This window comes from Aedes albopictus, chromosome 3 (assembly GCF_035046485.1).
Source record: "Aedes albopictus strain Foshan chromosome 3, AalbF5, whole genome shotgun sequence".
Taxonomy (NCBI): Eukaryota; Metazoa; Arthropoda; class Insecta; order Diptera; family Culicidae; genus Aedes; species Aedes albopictus.
This window is the reverse complement of record NC_085138.1, coordinates 328,205,259-328,227,547: the sequence shown is the minus strand read 5'-3', so window position 1 is coordinate 328,227,547 and position 22,289 is coordinate 328,205,259. Positions and strand designations below refer to the sequence as shown.

The following is a 22,289-nucleotide window of genomic DNA, read 5'->3' as shown; positions in this document are numbered from 1 at the left end:
ATTAAATCAATATTTTCAATGCTGAGGGTGCCTGCATTCGATTCTCAATAGTAGTCGTAACCAAAGAATGCAAGTTGCTGAGAGCTAATAGCTTATTACTTTTGTATTCAATGGTGGTTGGATAACTAATGACTTAATGCGTTTATTACAATTATATGAATTGGGCAGACAACTGATTCAAAGCAGTCTAACAATGGTGTGCCTGAACGTTGACCAAACGTACCCTTCCACTAACAACGGTGTTCGGGAGCATCACTGCCCACCCAGAGGTTCATCTCTGGATGCAGTTAGGAAATATTTCACCCCATTGTACATGGACACTACTACAACTAATCAGGCGAAGAGAAGATGCAGTATTACGTAATTATAAGGGAGGTATAGTAAAGAACAGATAAGGGAACACTAGCCAGTAGGAGTTTGGCCTCTGGGCCGCCAATAATGGCATATTGTAAATAGATTTTAACGTGTTTTAATATAAGTGTCCGTTACAAATATATGTATCGTGTGGAATAAAGGTGTTTAAGCAGAAAGGGGAACCTAAGTCGTCCCGACGAACCCCCCCCCCCCTTTTTGGTTACTTCTGGAAATCCTAAGGAACTTCCCAATCGTGTTGGGGGATTGAGGAACCAATTACAGTCCACTCCAAAACCGTCAAGGACTTTCCTCCAACATTTGGTCCTTCGAGCTGGATTGGAACCGAGAGGACAATCGGATAAGAGCCGGGAGGACATCAAGCAATGGACAATGGAGATCATGGAACCCTCAGACACACAAAGGACCACTGAGACAAGCGCCATTGCGAGATGGCCCCAATGGAAGGTACTCGCTATTTGAAAAGGCCTAAAACTTGGATGGGAACTCAGCGACGCCATCATCACTTGCGTACATCAGGAATACGTTTCAGTTGGACATCGGGCGAAAGCAATGGCGTCTCAGGTTAGTAGAACTATTTGCTATATGTCCTGCCGAAGCACGGATCCCTATTCGGTACTAATGCCTTCCTTGGTTTCTCCACACACTACCCACGAACGAGGCCAAACCATCGAGACACGCATGATCAAACGTCCCAGTATCAAACGACAATCATCCCTGAATCATTTGCCACTACCGACGTTATGGTGGTGCAAGTTTCAAAAGAAATTCTCCATCTGGACTAATCACCTCACACTGGATCAAACGGAAGGATCACTATGGAATCGATCCGAGCGCTTCTTTCCATTGCGAAGTCAAGCACAATCGTGGAGCAATAATCCGCAATCCGATCGAATATCGGAAGGGAACCAGATTCCATCAATATTAGTTGGATTGATTCCGATGACAACCATTCGACGTTCTGCAAAACCGGCAGGAAAATCACGAGATCCAAGCAAATCCGATACCAAGCACCAATCATCAAAGGCTGACGAACGAGGATGGGGATACCAGCCGGTGGCCAACGTAAATGTTACACATTGGCTTCAATTGGATTACTTTGGGTAACGAATCGGCGTAGGGTAAGGGAGGTATTTTGGACCCCTTTAGGAAGTGGATGAACAATTCAGCGAAAAAAGAAAGTTCTCACTTCAAAATATGGATAACTTTAGTAGGCATTACGTAGATCAACATGTTTTCTGTCGGAAAAGGCAAAACAGAACTCAAAATTGTTGTAGTAAATACAAGAAATATCAAAACTCCTGAAGGATCGCGGGCTTCTATTTTGGACCACCTGATTTTATTTTGGACCACCAAGTGCACATATTTTGGCCCACCAAATTAAACTTCAATTGATTGATGAAATGAAAGTTACCTCAGCAAAAATTTCAACATAGTTAAAACTACGTGAAGTTTACATCTTTTCTATTCATTTTTTGAGGCAGGGAACGCTTAAAAATTACGTAACGGTAAACAAAGATAAAATTTTGCTGCAATTGCCAGTTTTTACGCATTGTTGTATGATGTTTCATAAAAAATGTTACGCAAAACGTGTATTTTTTTACATGACGTCAGTCACCATGCATAAATTTCGTAACGCTTCATGGAAGTGATAAAGTCTAGTGATTTTGCTAAATATAAAGGCGTTCTACACATATTGTAATGAGTGGAAAGGCCATCAAAAATAAAGTAATTTGAATGATACGTGAATTGTCAAACATACATTAGATAACACATTGTCTCAGTCATCTACTGATTGCCGAGAAGGACAACTGGATGACTAAACACCTGAAAATTTCATCTTGTCGAAAAGCTGTCAGGACACAAATCGAATCGAAATTTTTAACTTGGCGAAAAGTTGTTAGAACAAATCGAACCCACAACAATCTCATTGTAAAATAAACGTATAACAGCCCAGATCATGGGAGGTCCCAAGTTGGGGACTCCCAACTTATTCTATTTATCTGTTTTTAGAGTACATTACATTGGCATGAATATTTTCTCCCTTTAGAGGGAACTGGAGAGATGGATCTGACAGGTGGTCCAAAATATGTCCACATCTGATTATGTTGAACATATTTTGGCCATACCTCAAATCACCATTTTAGTAAATATTATCGCTCCACCGAGGTTAAGAACAATTTATTTTGAGTTCTTACAAGGCCCTAACTACATTTACATGAAATAAATATTTATTTGTAAAATTTAATACCTCTTCGAAGCCGACTACAAATTTGTCATCTTCTTTGTTTTTGGTGCTTTTCCGTGCGTTTCATTGGAAGTGAAAACATTTTCTCTATTTTTGATACTGAACAGCATATTTAATTGACATCCAAAATAAAGGTCATCACATAGTTGAATACTTTTTGTGTTCCAATAAAAATTTACCAAGATTTAGTAGAGATTATGTGATAAATATCATAAAACTTTCTAGGTGGGCCAAAATACCTGCCCGGTCCAAAATACCTTCACTACCCTACTGGAAATCAGGGAGCACCAAAACACTCCCTTCTAGGTGAGTGAGACAGAATAATATGTCCAGCCTTTCCGAAGCTAGGACAACAGATAACGCACACCCTAATTGGAATTTCTTCATTGTGCACATGGACGATCACTATATGACGAAACTGGCTTTATCATCTGCAATGGCTAACTGACGGCGCAAGTTGGTATGGATTCATCTTGCCATTCTGGATTTTGCACTATCGATGGCGATACAAGCATGATGACTCAGGTGGTGGAGCAGCTCCGACTATGCTCTGCAATCTATATGATGTCTCCAAGGTGGATCGAAATATAAACAACCATCCGCTCAACTCGTTTTGAAGGAAATCATCCCTAAATCTGGCTTCGGCGAAGGCGCAACACATATTCGTGCAGGTTAGTGATAAGGCAGTATATGTCTGCCGAAGCTAGATCCACATTGGTTCACTACACATCTTCTTTCACTTGTCGGTATCTGCATCGGAATGTGGAGAAACGCAGCCGCTACTACCATACAAGCAAATCAAAGTCCAGCCAACCAAACCCAAAAAGCAGAAGACTACCTGAATATCAACATCCAACGTCAAGCGATAGGCATTCGTCTGGATCATCTCCAACACGCACATGGACAGTGCGGATACGCAGATGTGTGAACTAATAGATCGAACACCAACATCTTCTGGTTCGAACAAACAGAGCTGATAATCACACAGAAGCCATCACAACTGGATGGCGCAATTATAAACACAAAGCCAGAGACATGCTCAACATATCGGATACGTTCGAGCTTGCGTTCAGGAGAATGTAAACAGAGCGAACAGGTTCGAGGGTCCGAATTCACCACACACTCAAGCTCCAAGGTATACAACAGAGAAGGTTTAAACGGGTTGGCACAATCACCACTCCATGGACTAAATTTCATATGTGTGTACTTTGAATGCAGTTGGAACACTGTATTCTGATCTATCGAGGATGTCGTCATGGGGCGACGATAATCAACACATTATCCGGAGCACTGGGCTCCAAAATTTTGCATACTTGGCTTAACCAATCATCGATTTCATCTTTCATCGGTCAACAACAACAAGGGCAGTAATGTACTGCAATCGCGATCCATTCTGAGCACAGGGCTCAATTGGTTCCTTCCTGGTTCCAAAACGGTTTGGAGCCGTCGATGTAACGAAGTTGCTTCGATACTCAGAGCATGGGCTCTTCGATCAATCGCAACGCCTTCGAGGTAGCAGGGTTGCCTCGACGTCCCGGGCATTGGGCCCAAGGTTTTTGATCAATACCCAAGCCATATCCAGACAATTACACACGGAGCACTGGGCTCTACTGGTTCAACCAAGGTTCCAACACGGGTTTGGGACTGTCGAAGTTCCACATTTTCTTCGATCTCAGGAGCGTGGGCTCCATGGTCAACATTTTCAGGCAAGGTAGGAGGGTTACCTCGGCATCGGGAGGTTTCAACGGATTTGGAACCGTCGAAGTAGCAGGGTTACTTCGACATCCGGAGCGTGAGCTTCATAGTCGCTACTTGCAATTGCCAAATATGCACCAAGGTTACTCCAGGAAATTCGACATCCAAGACTCGGACATGCGGAATGTGGATGCGTGCGGTGGTGCATATCCTGCTAGGTATAACGATCACCCAGGATTTCCACGGTGGGTGAGAATGGCTTCGTCTCATCCATAAATGCAGCACCAACAATACATGAGGAATGCATTAGCATGAAATTCAACGTTTTGGATCGGAAATAATACAGAAACTGATGCAGTTTCTGGGTGGGTGAGGATGTTCGGGAGCATCACTGCCCACCCAGAGGTTCATCCCTGTATGCAGTTAGGAAATATTTCACCCCATTGCACATGGACACTACTACAACTAATCAGGCGAAGAGAAGATGCAGTATTACGTAATTATAAGGGAGGTATAGTAAAGAACAGATAAGGGAACACTAGCCAGTAGGAGTTTGGCCTCTGGGCCGCCAATAATGGCATATTGTAAATAGATTTTAACGTGTTTTAATATAAGTGTCCGTTACAAATATATGTATCGTGTGGAATAAAGGTGTTTAAGCAGAAAGGGGAACCTAAGTCGTCCCGACGAACCCCCCCCCCCCTTTTTGGTTACTTCTGGAAATCCTAAGGAACTTCCCAATCGTGTTGGGGGATTGAGGAACCAATTACAGTCCACTCCAAAACCGTCAAGGACTTTCCTCCAACAAACGGTTAACCCTTCCACTAACAAAACCCAAATTCCCGTGACATCTAGGCCTGAGAGATCGTAGAGCTGTCTACATTTTTCATAGGTGTCCAAAACTAACTATCCTTTCCCATTCCTCAGCAGTCGCAAGGACGTGGCCAGGGCAGTGCTCGACCATTGGAACAATTGCGTGAGTCTTGTCTAAGAGTCAGAGATTAGTCCCAAATCTTTGTGCTTTGGTTCGGACGGGAAGGAGGTAACCCTCATTACAGCGGTGTAGGACTGTATCACCTACGAATTTGTGCGAACCGCTTAATGCTAATGCTAACTAGACAGATCGCCCAAAATCCTTACGGAGTTTTTTTTTACACCATCCATATACGATTCGATCAGTAAGCTTCTCGGAGAAGCCGTTTTCGTCCTCGATACATTTGCTCCAACGATGATCTCCTTGGATGGGTTGTAATGGGTGTGCATCAGATCGTAGAGTATAATGACTTTAAGCTGCTCGAAGGATTGGTGACATTCGTCGGTCCAAATCCATGTAATTCTGTAATTCACAGTACAGCACTGAGGTAGGAACGGAGCTGCTGAACGTCTTTCGGAGGTTTCATCTCGGAAATGGCAACGGTTTTGGAAGGGTTCCCGGTCAAATACCATTTTTATTAACGATGTGTTCGTAAAACTCGACCTAGGAAAGTGCGAAACGACACATTTCGAGAAGTACGTGAAATTGATACTCACGACGCTTGAGAACGCCGTAGAGATTGCGATTGTGTTTCTTCTTGGTCCGACAAGCGATAAGGATATCATCCAGACAGGGCTTGAGTCTAGGAATGACGGCCACCTTATTGTTGACGATGCGTCGCATGCCGACTAGAATGTACTAGAATGAGCCATGCTGAGTGTTGACCGTGGATAGCTTCCGTAATTTTTACTCAACTTTAATCTGCAGATAAGCTCCAGGTGTTTTGGAGCGTTTCGAGTTCAGCATCAACCTTGAAGAAAGCAGCGTACGCTACGGGTTGCTTCGGGCAATAGGAAGGACGTGCATCCAGCTTCAGAAAGAGTGTCTCTTGTGTATTGTGTACTCAACGTGCTTCGAAAACCTCCAAGAAGTGCGGCATGAGTTAATTCACGTACTGATCGGGAAGTTGGTGGAGACGTTGGTGTACGACGTTGACCAACTACTACTGATCGACAAGGACCGCGGATTGAACAGATCCGTAGTCTCGATGAAGATGTGATCGGTTTTGGTAGCATTCCTGATGGTGATCTCTGTCTGGGGCTCGGCAAGAAGGTTGAAGTTTTCATCAGAAGCAGTTACTGCAGATTCCTTTTGTCGGTTAGGAGGATGGTTAATTGGTTATCCGATGCTGATGCAAGTATCTTCGCATACGGAGATAATGGTGATGACGGACGCCGAGCAGTGCTGAGGCTTGACAGTTCTACCCTAGAGTTCAACCGGGATGAAGTTCTTCTTGCTTCCGCCGTTGCAAATGGTTTGGATGCTTCGCGCCTTCACGTTCTCTCTCTGGATGTATTCTGCTTGAATAGCTTCGAGGGTTCAATGAGTTCGATGATTGCGATTTTGTCGGCATCTTGTGTCGATTGAATTCCTCAGACGAAACGGAGCACATTGAATTGATCCAAAGTGAGCTTGACAGTGTTTGCTCACCCAGGCATACGAGGTGAAGTTATTCGCGTCACGTTTTGCACACTGCAGGCATTGGTAATGGAAATCAAATGAAAAAGGGCTTCTGTCTACCGAAGTTTCCGTAGAAGTAACCCCTCATGGGTTATTTTTCAAGCAGCATGGACCAATAAATGTTATGTATCAATATTTATTCTAACTTTACTCCTCTTTTGTCACTTTAGGGACTACGTGAGCGAAGGATATTTTGACTGTTGTACTGTGTATGCAAAAAGTCTATGATTCACTGTTTTACTAACACTGTTGACACTGATCGCTACTACCGTGAGGTCGCCATTCACCGCTCATTTTGGGTAAATCATACAAAAATGATCAAATGTTAGTAAAGTATCGTAACAAAAGTGAAGGTAACATGCTGCCACATTAAAAAACTTTCATTTCACCAAGTTTTTATATGGGTGTACATGAAATCACGTTCTAAAAAAATATTTTTCACATGGCGCTGCAGGACAACATGGGAACTGTTCAGGGCAAACAGCGGAAGAAATATCCAACAGGTAAAACCCGTTAAAGATTCCTTTTTGAAAAAAAAAACAGGATGAACTGAACGTCATGAATCATCAATACTTTGGTAAATAAAAGTTATTCAGTTTTTATAAATGAATAGTTTCTGTGATTCCATGAAAAAATAATCCAGTGAGCGGTGAATGGATCCATTATGAGCGGTTATGGAAGCATGAGCGGTAATAGGAGCCAAGAGATAACACATTTGAATTTTTATTTTTCGGTTGTAAACATATTTACAATCGTTTTATATTTTTTCTATAATAACAACATAATTGTTGAGTTGTTAACGTAAATTAAAGTGCAATATTAGCAAACAGCGATTTTTAATGTTAGGGGAAATTACCTATTCTCGGCCGTTTTGTTCTCTTCGTCTCAGGTGGTTTTTTGAAACCTATTGAACTCAGAGTTGGTCTCAAATCCTTCCAAAATAAGCTGAATCATATGTCAAAGTTTCAGGCAATTTGGCTGACAAAAACCCCCCATGACGAAGAGAACAAACTTGCCGATAATACCCATTGTTACCCTATATACTTTACGAAAATGCCCTTAAATGAGCGGTGAATGGCGACCTCACGGTATGTTTTTTTTTCTCGTTTATTTTGTCAACGGTAGAACGAAGAGATTCTAATGATTTCGAAGTCCATTTTGGTATCGTTGGGGGCCAACATCCAACTATACGGTTTCGTTGAAGTGTGTGCTCAGAGGACGATTTGTGTCGGCTTGACGAAAAGTTGTTGATGACGCGGCTGGTAATTGAACTCATGACCATCCGCTATATGTATATCGAACAACCTGAATTTGCCTCAAGGGTCATTCTGAAACAAGCATCTCGAGGCGGATTATGAAGTCCCCCTGGATTATGATGTCCGAAGTATAAATGAAATATCTCCAGGACTTTGCGACACAATTTCTGAAAGACCCTTTACCCGGGTAAAGGCGAATAACAAACTAAAGAATAACACCTTTTGTCATCATATCAAAATTTGCAATTTTAAGTTTTTTTTATCCATGGCTCAGGATGAAACATACATACATACATTTATTTGTTCCACATCATTAAGACAAGACATAATCAACAATAGTACGCCACAATACTCGGTTTGTGGCTGCCGCTCTCCATCCTCGGTCACGCCCAATGCTCGCCAAGTCACGCTCCACCTGGTCCGCCCATCGTGCTCTCTGCGCTCCACGCCTTCTTGTGCCAACCGGATCAGTTGCAAACACCAGCTTTGCAGGGTTGTTGTCCGGCATTCTTGCAACATGCCCTGCCCACCGTATCCTTCCGGCTTTGGCCACCTTCTGGATGCTGGGTTCGCCGTAAAGTGCAGCGAGCTCGTGGTTCATCCTTCTCCGCCATACACCGTTCTCCTGCACATCGCCGAAGATCGTTCTTAGCACGCGTCGCTCGAAAACTCCGAGTGCTTGTAGGTCCTCCTCGAGCATGGTCCATGTCTCGTGCCCGTAGAGGATTACCGGTCTTATTAACGTTTTGTACATGGTGCATTTGGTGCGTGGGTGAATCTTTTTCGACCGCAGTTTCTTCTGGAGCCCGTAGTAGGCCCGACTTCCGCTGATGATGCGCCTCCGAATTTCACGGCTCACGTTGTTGTCAGCCGTCAGTAAGGATCCGAGGTAGACGAATTCCTCCACCACCTCGAAAGTATCCCCGTCTATCGTAACATTACTACCCAGACGGATCCGGTCGTGTTCGGTTCCGCCTACCAGCATGTACTTTGTTTTTGAGGCATTCACCACCAGTCCGACCTTTGCTGCTTCGCGTTTCAGGCGGGTGTATAGTTCTGCCACCGTTCCAAATGTTCTAGCGATAATGTCCATGTCGTCCGCAAAGCACACAAATTGACCGGATTTTGTGAAAATCGTTCCCCGGCTGTTGAGCCCGGCTCGTCGCATCACACCTTCCAGCGCGATGTTGAAGAGTAGACATGAGAGTCCGTCACCTTGTCGCAGTCCCCGGCGAGATACGAATGAACTGGATAGTTCACCCGAAACCCTTACGCAGTTTTGCACACCGTCCATCGTTGCTTTAATCAGTCTAGTCAGCTTCCCAGGAAAGCCGTTTTCGTCCATGATTCTCCATAGCTCTGCGCGGTCGATACTATCGTATGCCGCTTTGAAGTCGATGAACAGGTGGTGCGTTGGGACCTGGTATTCACGGCATTTCTGGAGGATTTGCCGTACGGTAAAGATCTGGTCCGTTGTCGACCGGCCGTCGATGAAGCCGGCTTGATAACTTCCCACGAACTCATTTGTTTTAGGTGACAGACGACGGAAGATGATCTGGGATAGCACTTTGTAGGCAGCATTCAAAATAGTGATCGCCCCGAAGTTCTCACATTCCAAATGGTCGCCTTTCTTGTGAATGGGGCAGATTACCCCTTCCTTCCACTCCTCCGGTAGCTGTTCGGTTTCCCAGATCCTGACTATCAGCCGATGCAGACAGGTGGCCAACTTTTCTGGGCCCATCTTGATGAGTTCAGCTGCGATACCATCCTTACCAGCTGCTTTGTTGGTTTTGAGCTGGTGAATGGCATCCTTAACTTCCCTCAGCGTGGGAGTTGGTTCATTTCCGTCCTCCGCTGCACTGGCGTCGTCGTTCCTTCCGTTGCCGTGGGCTCCCGTGCCTACGTTCTCCACGCCGTTCAGGTGCTGATCGAAGTGCTGCTTCCACCTTTCGATCACCTCACGTCCGTCCGTCAGGAGGCCTCCGTCTTTATCCCTGCATATTTCGGCTCGCGGCACGAAGCGGGATGCGTTGAGTTTCTGATAGAACTTCCGTGTTTCTTAGGAACGGCACAGCAGTTCCATTTCTTCACACTCCGCTTCTTCCAGGCGGCGCTTTTTCTCCCGAAAGAGGCGGGTCTGCTGTTTCCGCTTCTGTTTGTAACGTTCCACGTTCTGTCGAGTCCCTTGCTGCAGCATTACCGCCCTCGCTGCGTTCTTCTCCTCCAAAACCGTTCTGCACTCTTCGTCGAACCATTCGTTTCGTCGATTCCGTTCCACGTACCCGATGGTGCTCTCGGCTGCGTCGTTGATGGCTGCTTTCACTGTACTCCAGCAGTCCTCTAGAGGGGCCTCATCGAGCTCGCCCTCGTCTGGCAACGCGGCTTCGAGATTCTGCGCGTATGCTGAGGCGACATCCGGTTGCTTCAGTCGCTCTAGGTTGTACCGTGGCGGTCGCCGGTACCGTACATTGTTGATGACGGAGAGTTTTGGGCGCAGTTTGACCATCACCAGATAGTGGTCGGAGTCGATGTTGGCGCCACGATAGGTCCTGACGTCGATAATGTCGGAGAAGTGCCGTCCGTCAATCAGAACGTGATCGATTTGAGATTCCGTCTGCTGTGGTGATCTCCAGGTGTAACGATAAGGGAGGCTGTGTTGGAAAAAGGTGCTACGTATGGCCATATTTTTGGAGGCGGCGAAATCAATGAGTCGTAGGCCGTTTTCGTTCGTTTGCTGGTGGGCGCTAAACATACCAATCGTCGGTCTGAATTCCTCCTCCTGGCCTACCTGAGCGTTCAAATCTCCTATGATGATCTTGACGTCGTGGCTTGGGCAGCGGTCGTACTCGCGTTCGAGCTGCGCGTAAAATGCGGATGAAACATATTTAAATAATAAAACATGCCATAATTGTAAAACTTGTAATTGGCGAGTTATTATTGAATATTCATAGCATAATAACATAATAATAACACATATAACTATCATTCTATCAGCCACAATATCAAAACAATAACATAATTTAATATCATATTAAAATATGTTATAATTTTGACATTCTTTTTGCTCTTGTGCCAACTTTTCGAACCCTCTAAGCAGAATACCATCATCGAATTAGTGTAATCAGTTTTGTGCCTTTTAAATCCGCCCTATTTTGCTTATCCTTTGATAGATAAGCGTATTTCGACTACCACTTGTAATCTTCCTCATTGTCAGTTATCCACTTCTATATAATAATTCTTTTTGATATTGTTTTGTTATTACAATGGAAAAATCAGTTATTCTTTAGTTTTGATGCCATAGACATTTAGTTATTATTTTTATTATTTTCACTCTTATTTCAAACAAACTAATAGCATTTTTGCCATTCAAACATTCTATTTTAATGGTAAAATTAGAGATTTGGCGCTTTACCCGGGTACTCGACTTTAAATGAAATTATTGCTGAAGATCCTGGAAGATTGTTTGAGAGAATTTGTGGCAGTTTTGGTGGTAGTGAAATCCATGGAGAAATTCCTGTACATGTTTTTTTCAATACTGCTCGTAAATATTCTTGCAGAAACTATTGGAGAAACCGTAAATATATAACTGACTACGTAGTCAATTTGGAAATTTTTACATGTTTTTACAATATTCGAGACCGTTGTTCCACAATTTTTCACTGCTACTTGCAATTTTGCAGCTGTAGAGGTAACAGAGAAATCATGCTAAACTGAAATTGACAAGCAAATGCTAACTAATCAACTCAATTTGAGATGTACACTGTACAGAATCCTGCACTGCATTGAAAGGAGGCTTCTTTTAGCATTCTGCTGCTAAGCCCGGCACAAGTTATGTTTGATTAGCACCCAACGTCACGTTTCATCCCACAGACAGCACAGATTTAGAATACAAATAATCCAGCACTTACCCGGTTTTAAAAATTTCGGCAATCGGCTTGAGCTCATAATCCTCCACGCTGCCACAAGACCGCAAAGTTGCTTCTGTTGTTTGTCTTTTTTTTCCGGGAACTTCTCTTCAGCAAAGATTTGCACACAAAGCTTAGCTTTTACTGCAGCAACAACTGGAGCAACCAGCCAGCATCGGCGAGCATTTTCACTGACCTCAAAAGTGTTAACACTGACTGCTAGACGAAGCTGACGCGCGGGGACGCCAATATATGTACGTATAATAAAACTTTGCTTCTCTCTTCTTCGGCTTCGGTCGATGCACGTTGAATATGTATAACGATTGAAACAATGTTATTCTTTTTTTTTCACTGTTTTACTACTGGCGATGGAGACGGCGGTGGCGGCGATGATGCACAAACAACACTTCTACGATGAGGGAAAAAATCAACCGATGATATCATACCTTAATTATTTGCCTGTTTCGCTCGATTCGCGTTCGATGCTTCTCGTCTCGAGAGCCGAGCGTCGATTTCGCTGTGCTTGCAAGGAAGGTCCGGCGATTGTACACACAGTAGTGGTACCGTAAACCGGAATAACTTTCAGCTGTTAGGTAGATGAACAATTGAACAGGTGTCCCGAAAAATCAATTTGAAGGGGAGCAGGAATAGTCAATGGTAAAACAATGCATGCATATAAAGTTTTTATAAATAAACGTAAAATTGATACTCAGAGCGTATAACTGCAGATCTTTCAACTTCATCGGGAGCACCCGAATACTCGCCGATTTGCTGAAGTCTGTGTAGTTTCACCATTGAAGTTTTTCAATCGATACCGAATTGGTTTCATCGCTGTTGGGATCTCTTTACCGAATGATTGCAGCCCAATTTCATGGATACTCACCATCCATTGACACTCCAAGTGATTTAGATGATGCTGTTTATACTACAACGTCCTTCATCATTAAAGCTTTTGAAGAAACTTCTCTTCTGCGGTCTTGTTAGACCACAAGAGGAACTCCTTGGTGGAACTCTGATCTGGCTAAGCTCAGGAAACAATGTAGAAAGAGTTGGAACAGGCGAGGTTCGGCTGGATCGGGTGCTTTCAGGTCGGACCTCAAAGCCTACAGGGAAGCTCTGAAGTCTGCTAAATGATCCGGGTTGAAAAAAACTTTTGTACAAAACTTTCCAGTTCGAGTGAAGTCAGTTGGTTGAACAAAATCCTAGGGAAATCTTAGGATTTCCGAGTGAACGAACTTCGTTTGCCAAATGGCGATGTCACTTCCTCTGATGAGGAAGTTCTGGAATGCTTATTTAGCACACACTTCCCCGGATGTGTGGATATTACATCTTCGGATGAACCTGATGTATTTTCTTGTAATTATGATTCTTTGGCTTCGGCGCGGAATATTGTAACTATAGAATCGATTGAGTGGGCTATAAATAGATTTACTTCATTCAAATCTGCAGCTCCATTGGGCTGATGGAATTTTCCTATTTTGGTTCAGAAGTAATTTGATTATTTCATACATGTTTTGAAAAAATAAATACTTGTTTGCAGATTTTCTACCGGGTATGTTCTCAAATCTTGGCGGGATAATACTGTAAAGTTTATTCCGAAAGTGGGTCAAGCGTCGTATGAAGAAGCAAAGAGCTTAAGACCTATCATTTTGACCTATTTTTCTTCTGACATGCTTAGAACGCATTGCATATCATCACATCTCCGTGACGTTCATCTGGCCAACGTGCCTCTTTATCACGCTAACGCCGCTCAGCACAAAAGTGCATAATTTCCAGACTACACCAAAAATGTGTAACCCTTGCACATTCACAAAATCAGCTCCTGTGTACGCAAAATCGTTAAACTCGCAAAAATTTTTGTACAGCAATCTAGCTAGGTTTACTACTGACCTTGGAAAACAAAAATAAATCGACATTTCGCATCTAGACGAGTGTACGAGCTGTTTTTTGAGAATGTGTAACTGTAACACATTTTTGTGTGGTCTGGAAATTATGCACTTATGAGTAGGGCTTACACACTTTAGTGCTGAGCGGTTTTACTGTGATGTGAACCAACATGCCTACCAATCTGGTAAGTCCACGGTGACTCTTTTACACAAGGTTATTCACGATATCGAGAAGGCATTCGCTCAAAAGCAATCCCCAATGCTTAGGTGTTTTCCTAGATATCGAAGGTGCCTTTGACAACGTGCCTTTCAATGCCATATTGGAAGCCGCACGGGGTCATGGTATATCTCCAATCACAGAGATTCTCTGTGCTCCAATGATTACCAATTGAATTCACTAAAGGCTCAAAACCAACATCTCATTTCGGCATTGCGTCAAGTAGCGATTAGGAAATTGAGTATTTGTGGACGCCCCCCATTGGGGAGTCTTGTCACCACTTTTGTGGAATATCGTAGTATATACGTTTATGAGGCAACTCAATAATAGCGGTTTTCCTCCTTACGGCTTTGCCGACGACTACCTAGCATTGTTAGTTGGTATGTGCATCAGCACAGCACCCTTTTCGACCTGATGTCAAGCGCCCTTCAGCTAGTTGAGGGGTGGTGTCGCCAATATAGCCTTTCGGTAAATCCGAGTAAAGCACCTATTGTTCTTTTCACAAAAAGACGACACCGTAATGGCGTTCGACCTATGCGTCTCTTTGATTCTGAAATCAATGTGAATGGACAGGTAAACCCAGCAAACATTTTTGCTGTATAAGGGTGGAATAAACCACTCTTAAACAAACTTAGCTTAAAAACTGTTATTCAACTACTCCTGTTTCTTGGAAAGTACGTTGAAGTTATTGTTGAATCCAAGCTTTCCTGAACACCTCACAATGAGTACAGAATCAAGAATTCGAGCAATGCCGGCGAACCTTTGGTAGACTAAACCAATGAACAACCAAATGGATTTACGCAGCTGTCGTTCGACCAATTTTGTTTTACGGATGTCTTGTTGTGATGAAAAAAGGGTGAAGTGAGAACGATCCAGTCAAAATTAGGCCATCTCCAAAGGATGTGCTTAATGGCGATGTCTGGAGCGTTCTCTTAAACTCCCACGGCAGCGCTCGAAGTTTCCTTTGACGTTGCCGCACTACACATTCATCTTACACAAGAAGCACTTTCTTGCATTTACCATCTACAGGTACGGTCTACTAGAGGGAACTCATGTGAACCGCAGATCAACACACACCTCGTTGCTTCCACTTTTGGTGTACACGGACAAAGTTGTCCTTGCTCCAATCTTACAATTGCTTGTCATTTTCGCGAAATCCACTTTCCGTAAAGAGTGGACATCTGGTTATCTGGAGGGAAATATTTCAAACGGCATCGTATGATACACTGATGGCTCCCTTCTTGAAGGTCGAGCTGATGCTGGTGTCTACTCTCGTGAGCTAAGGCTACATCAGTCTTAAACTCACTTGGTAAACACTGCACCGTTTTCGGACTGAAATCTATGCTCTTTTGTGCGCAGTGCAATAAGCACTTCAGCAACACGTTAATAGGCAAAGTAATATACTTCTGTTCAGATAGCCAGGCTGCTATTAAAGCACTTGCTTCGGCCAACTCTAGGTCGGAGATAGTTATCGCTTGTCGAACTTAAATCGACGAGCTGAATTCAGCAAACGCTGTTCGCCTTGTATGGGCATCTGGCTATTCTCCCATCGCTGGAAATAGATTGGCTGATGAATTAATTCACACTGGAGCATCACAAGACTTCATTGGCCCTGAGTTAGCTATTCCGGTATCGAAGTGTTGGGTAAAGCTTCAGATTGGCAATCCAGGGCCACTCAGCACAAACAATATAGAATTGAAATAGTTTAGAGTCATGTCGTCATACAAAATTGTTTTGTACTGAGCCATGTCTAGGGGTGGCGAAATATCTACACTGTGGTGCATAATTGATCGGACAAACGCCGATTTTCATACAAAATGGCCAAGTTTGAGATGCTGTAACTATGGTTTGCTTTGATGGATTGAGCTCAATTTTTGACACGGAACTACAGATATGCTGAATTTTGTGTATACAAAGTATTAAATGTTTTCGTTCACAGGTCTGGGCGTGACAAGGCGTTGAAAAAATTGCAAAAGTGATCGGACAGCGGCACGCGTGTAAATCAAAGGGGTACCGCTGTCCGATCACTTTTGCAATATTTTCAACGCCTTGCCACGCCCAGACCTGTGAACGAAAACATTTTATACTTTGTATACACAAAATTCAGCATATTTGTAGTTCCGTGTCAAAAATTGAGCTCAATCCAACAAAGCAAACCATAGTTATAGCATCTTAAACTTGGCCATTTTGTATGAAAATCGGCGTTTGTCCGATCAATTATGCACCACAGTGTAACTAATCTGCCAAAGCCGAAATGCAGCACGCTGGTCAAAGAATTAACTGGCCACTGCCGACTCAGCTATCACATGGCGAATTTTTCTCTCATCTGTAGAGCCGTTTAACCACTGCATCCATTATTTAGGAATATTGTGGTAAGACCCATATTTAATTTGGTGCTAGGCAAATATCCTGTCACAATTGAGCTGTGATGGACAATGGTTGATGTAACACCTGATCCCAACTAGGCACAACTCGTTTTATAAAGTTTATTACCCTGTTGGGATTACTTCTCCAAATTTCCAAGGGCTCTAGAAACCCTTTACCAAATATCACCAATCTGTGATGGTACAGCACTCCGCAGTTGCACAGTAAATGCTCGGCAGTTTCGTTTTCCGTTTGGCAGAAATGACACTAGGAGGATTGGATTCTTAAAATCTTATTTAGATGATATTTACTCGGACAGTGGCCAGTCATCAGACCAGTAATTATCCTGAGATCTCTTTTGTTTAGATTCAGTATGGACCTGGCTTTTTCTGCACTGGGTTTTATGAACCTGTTTGTTTGGATGTATCCGTGGCATTCCAATTAGATTCTACCGTGGACATTTCCCAAGTTTTTAGTTTCATCCGAAGAACACAGAACTCCACAGAAAGGTTCAGGGCCTACAAAGCTTGATGCCGCACCCTGTTTGGCTAAATTGTCGGCGTTTTCATTTCCCAGAATTCCACAATGACCGGGCACCCAGTATAAAGTTACCTTGTTCCTACTGGCTAATTGCTTCGGAGAAATAATGCATTCCCACACTAGCTTTGAATGACAAATGAAAACTTTTAGCGCATTTAGAGCTGCTTGACTAATACAGATCTTGGCAAACCTATTTCTTTTCAGAAATACAGTGGGACTGCATCCCATTGGTATAGCCTTACTGATACCAGGGCCAAAAACAACAGCTCCAGTATTTTCTCCCATCTTGGACCCATCAGTATAAAATACAATAGAACCTGGACGTAAACTTGGCTCACCAGCATCCCAAACATAGCGACATGGTTTTACCACTTTGAAGGGAACATCATAGTTGGTCTTCGTTATCATCCAATCTTCTACTGTTTTTATGTCCATGTTTAATTTGAAGTCTTTGATGATCCTCAAATGTCCAACAGGATCCCCGTCTAGGACTTTATAGTAGCGTATAAACTACAAGGCACTTTTTGCCGCTTCTAGTTTACAAATTAATGCAATGGCAGTATATTGAGAAGGGCATCCAAAGCAACTGATGGAGTACTTTTCATTGTTCCTGTCATAGATATATAAGCAAGTCTTTGTAGCTTACTTAGCTTCTTTTGAGAGGTTACCTCATTTGTTTTGAGCTACCAAACAAGTGAAGCATAAGTAATCTTAGGCCGGACTATTGCAGTATAGATCCAGTGAATCATGTTAGGTCTAAGACCGCAGGTTTTTCCTAAGGCTTTGCTGCAGACCCAAAGAGCATTGGTACCCTTGGTTAAAACATTGTTTAAATGAGAATTTCAATTCATTCTTTTGTCCAAAGTTACCCCAAGATGTTTAACTTGGGCGCTGTTTAAACTCATTGTAATACGCTTATGCGTTATTACCCTCTTCTTTTCCTATTTGCCTAACTGTCCCTATTTCCATCCAAAAGCTAATTTCCTTCCTTTGTTCTGTTTTCAGGCCAAATTTGCTTTAATGCATAGAATGCAATCTGCACTTAAGCAGAACGTAATTAGCAAACCGACCAGAATTGCATTATAATCAAATAAACTGAACACTTTTAAACTCATTCAATGCCATTCTCGTCCCTAATGTTATATTTTTGAACCAGAAACTTTTCAAAGCCACCCCATCGCACGGTATCGTTTCAGGGTTGTTCCACTTCCGATCTCGCGCTGCTGTTTCCACTTTCTTCGTATGTCTTATCCTGGAAGCTTGCGCTGCACTGAGTCGTTTTGTTTTCTTGATTCGTCGTAGGTACCACATGAGAAAGAAAAAAACTCTTCATTCACTTCGAGAAACTAAATTTAGAACCGACTGCCATCGGTCAAAACATCCACAAAACATCGAGATTCCGACACACTCGTCGGCAGCGGCAGAGCTTCGCAGATGATTCGAGCGGCAGAAAATGGCTAACGTCATTTGCGAAACAAGCTGTTTCTTCTAGGATGAATGACGCTTACGAGAACGAAGTCACAAGAACTCGAACGATCGAACAAGGCTCTGAAGAGGTGTTTACACTCACGTAAAAGCGCACAGCTTATTCGCGGATTCACCAAGAATGAGCTCACTCCGCTCGGAATAGTAGCAAACGTAAATTAAATAAGTAAAACTGCAAGTAAAACTAAAGTTCACTGTTTCACTACTTTTCTAGATGGACGCCAGAAAACGAGAGGTGCAAAACCGCACTACCTCCACCGAACGATGTTTGGTGTGAACTGAAAACGTTTGAAGGATTTTCGTTTGCAAAAAGCGTTCTGTCATCGCAGGCGTTACGGACCAGGCAAGGTGACCAGCTGTGCTATTTCACAATAAAATTCACAGTAAAAAAATTACTGCCACCCAGAAAAATTCTACCCAGTCACTGAGTGTGCCTTACTTCAAAAATCGATTATTTTTTTTACAGTATCTGTTGGACGGGACAACTCATCAGGCCATATAGGGGAAATTGTGTATTTTCGGCAGTTTTGTTCTCTTCGTCATGGGGGGTCTTTTGAGAGTTGGCCTCAAATCCTTCCCAACCAAGCTGAATCATACGACTAAGTTTCAGGAAATTTGGCCGGCAAAAACCTCCATGACGAAGAGAACAAACTTTCCGATAATACCCATCGTCACCCTAAATAAAGCTGAGCTTTTCACGTTCGCCATAATGGCAAATGCTTTGCATGCCTTGCATGATGTGCTGTGTCCCCAGTGTCCCACATGGGAGTCCCAAAAGGAAAATTTTTTGAGTGTGTAGTGAACACAGTGTGAAGTAGCCTTAAAACGTGTGGTATCGTGGTGAACTTTTCAGCGCGATAAAAAGTAACGGCTCCCGATTCATCGTTTCATCGGTGACAGTTTTCACCACAGCACAGCGTGTGTTTTTATTATGAACCGGTGCGTGATGTAACTGTATGTCGTGTACGCGAAATTTCATTCATAAGCCTAGTTTTTACTAAATGTACCGTTATTTTGTAGTGAAATCCCGACACTGATGACTGAAGTGCTTCACGCTAAGGCCGAGTAGAACAATGAGTGACACCGTAGACCCAGTAGAGCAGATGCTACTCAAAACTGGTTGCATCAATCTTCACTACAAAGTTCAGGTGATTTTACTGTCTTGTTTCCTTTACAATCCCCCCATTCATAATTGTTTCCCTGTTGTAGGAGTGCATAGCGGAAACCGGCGACTGGCGCAAGTGTCAGGACGTAGTCAAAGAGTTCAAATCCTGCATGCAGGACTACACCGACAAGCAGCGGCAAAAGTACGAAAAACGGCAATGATGAACCTGTTCAGAAAGCTAACTTCGACCGTGGCCGGGCCAACAAAGATGGTGCTAGTTGTACGATCCGACCTAGGATTAAGAAAGGGAAAAATCGCCTCCCAATGCGCCCATGCAGCCGTTATGTGTTACATGCGATCAGCTAGCGTTAACCAGGCGAAGCTGAATTTGTGGTTGGTACAAGGACAACCGAAGATTGTAGTCAAAGTGGAAAGTCTGGAAGAGATGGTGGCAATCGCCCAGCAGGCCAACGAAAAGCGCGTGGTGGCCGAGATAGTAAGAGATGCCGGCAGAACTCAGGTTAGCTCTGGGACAGAGACAGTATTGGGGCTTGGGCCGGATTCAAGCGATGTCATTGATTCGTTAGCGGGGCATTTGAAATTGTTATAAGAAATACATGGTTCATTAGTTAAAAAGACTGAGTTATAACACTTTTGCTAGAACATTTAGTAATGATAATAAACTTCCTTGCGACGTCGCTTATAATCGGCTAGGACTCGATAAATGAAGCCGAACGGCATACCAATGACCCGAGGACAAGCTTTCATGATTAACTAAAAAATTAATCATGATTTATCATTGATGGTTAAAATTCCAATTTCTGAGATTAATTATTAAGATAAATGATTAATTTAATTTTTAGGATGATTGATGATTAAATTTGGGTTTATCTGTGATTAGTGATTATGAATGAATAAAATGGCTCATTGATTAATAATCATGATTAATCAATCACAAAAAAACTGGAAATGATTAATGATAAACTAGATCTGAGTTATTGAACATATACATATTTGAAATAACAAAGTAAAGCTAAGTTTCCTATTCTGCCCATGATCGCATATCAGTCCCATCTTTGCTGGGTTTCCTATTCATATGGGACAATTATGCGATCATAGGCAGTATTCCCAAGTAGAATTCCTCCCTTTCCGTCAGTATTTTCAACAACTGATATGGGGGAAAGCGTTACTTTTCTGCGAATCGCTCAAGTAATTTTAAGCGGAATCATTACATACTTGTAAGCATGTATTACATACTTTGACCTTTACCTACATGTCCTTGTAGTGTCTACCTAATGGTTGTGTGCATTGGATATCTACCTACATGAAATACTATTCATGACAGTATTATGTTTCCAGTTCAAAACCGAATTAGCGACATTTTTTCTTTTACTTCCGCTGCTTTTGCCTTGCGTTAAACACAATGTCGGAAGTGGGGCGCTGTATTGTACACCTGGTACTCTATACAGCGCCCCACTTCCGACATAGTGTTTAACGCAAGGCAAAAGCAGCGGAAGTAAAAGAAAAAATGTCGCTAATTCGGTTTTGAACTGGAAACATAATACCTAAATGTCTACGTATGATTCATTATGTCTACCTAAGGTAGTATAAATACGGGTGGCCATTGGACCACACAACAGAGACTGCACAAGCCTTGGGCTTGTCTACATCTTTATTGTTCTTCTTTTGAAGGATATAAAAGTCCTATCTTTCTGTACAGCAAGTACGAAGTGGAAACTAGCTCCCCTATCCATGGATTGCATCACCGACCCAAAGGTGACTACCAGATCTCCCATACTTTCCGTCTAACAATTTTTTTCCTCCCCTGTTGGGGAAATTAAGCCACTGCGTCCAATAGGCTGAACGTTTGTGGCATGTCCCGTTTTGATATTCTCATCTAGCCAGCTAATTACCATGTGTCAAGTAATCAGCTACTGCCACGACGCGTCGTCTCCCAGTCAGGTGCAATGGAGGTTTTGCAGACCAGATCTCAATAGATTGCAAGCAACCACTAATTTAGAAATCTTTACCTGCGCGTGTATAAAGCACCACAACTGCAAAGCAGGTCTATTTTAATTGTACAGTTTGATCTACCACAGTGTGGGGTATGAACAAAGCTGAGTAGCATTCCCCATGCGTGTATTTCCCCTAGCAAGCATCAGTGACAGCCAGCACCATGACGGGGTCGTCGTCAGTGTGATGCTGCCTCATTGACAGTGTTGCCACAGGTACAGATTATTCTGTAAAAGTACAGATTTTTTTCAACTTTTTGGTACAGATTCTGTACGGTACAGATTACAGATTTTCAGCAAAAGGTACAGAATGGTACAGATTTTTTGAATTTGAGAAAAAATCATTAAAATTCAAATTTAAAACATTTTTAATGCTGATATTTTTGTTTTTTAAGTTCAGAAATTGGTAACAATATACTCAAATTAAGTGTTTTTCATAGTTTAACCTGAATGTAATGCTCTTTTTTTGTGTATTTCAAGCGATTTTAATTCAAATGTGGTACAGATTTTGGGTACAGATTTCTCGAATGTCTGGTACAGATAAAAAAGATTTTTGAGCCTCCGGTACAGATAAAAATGTGGCAACACTGCTCATTGACGAGTGGGCTGTTGGCGGAGCAAGTCGCCATCACCGTGAGGTTCCGTATTATGCCAAGTGATTCTACTGCAGTTTGCTAAGATGGCTGGGAACGGATTGTTCCAGTGAGTTG

At 42.8% G+C, this 22,289-nt stretch overlaps 3 protein-coding genes across 6 annotated transcripts in view; 2 read left to right on the top strand and 1 right to left on the bottom strand.

The window, feature by feature from the left end:
- The window catches only part of LOC109427038 (probable ATP-dependent RNA helicase DHX35), a 51,187-nt gene extending 32,433 nt beyond the window's left edge, over window positions 1-18,754 (bottom strand). Inside the window, exons 1-2 of one of the 4 annotated variants that reach the window (XM_062842883.1) lie at window positions 18,486-18,754; window positions 11,974-12,379 (exon numbers count right to left, since the gene is read on the bottom strand). In XM_062842883.1, coding sequence (XP_062698867.1) covers window positions 11,974-12,010 — 37 coding nt within the window. In that variant the 5' untranslated portion in view covers window positions 12,011-12,379; window positions 18,486-18,754. The remainder of the gene's footprint in view (window positions 1-11,973; window positions 12,380-18,485) is intronic. The other 3 variants (XM_019702583.4, XM_019702584.4, XM_019702587.4) reach the window with 3 other exon arrangements.
- A 581-nt stretch (window positions 18,755-19,335) lies between these two features.
- LOC109623349 (cytochrome c oxidase assembly factor 4 homolog, mitochondrial) lies at window positions 19,336-20,216 on the top strand. The gene is made up of 3 exons (XM_062859450.1): window positions 19,336-19,416; window positions 19,483-19,610; window positions 19,672-20,216. The coding sequence occupies exons 2-3, from the start codon at window positions 19,536-19,538 to the stop codon at window positions 19,786-19,788; spliced, it is 192 nt and encodes a 63-aa protein (XP_062715434.1). The 5' UTR covers window positions 19,336-19,416; window positions 19,483-19,535; the 3' UTR covers window positions 19,789-20,216.
- LOC109427036 (peptidyl-tRNA hydrolase 2, mitochondrial) lies at window positions 19,785-20,216 on the top strand. The gene has a single exon (XM_029864972.2). The coding sequence runs from the start codon at window positions 19,785-19,787 to the stop codon at window positions 20,175-20,177; it is 393 nt and encodes a 130-aa protein (XP_029720832.2). The 3' UTR covers window positions 20,178-20,216.
- Window positions 20,217-22,289: the final 2,073 nt, after the last annotated feature.

Coding starts and splice junctions, on each gene's coding strand:
- LOC109623349 (XM_062859450.1), top strand. CDS start 19,536: ATGAGTGACACCGTAGACCCAGTAGAGCAGATGCTACTCAAAACTGGT. Junction 19,611..19,671: donor ATCTTCACTACAAAGTTCAG/GTGATTTTACTG, acceptor TCCCTGTTGTAG/GAGTGCATAGCGGAAACCGG.
- LOC109427036 (XM_029864972.2), top strand. CDS start 19,785: ATGATGAACCTGTTCAGAAAGCTAACTTCGACCGTGGCCGGGCCAACA.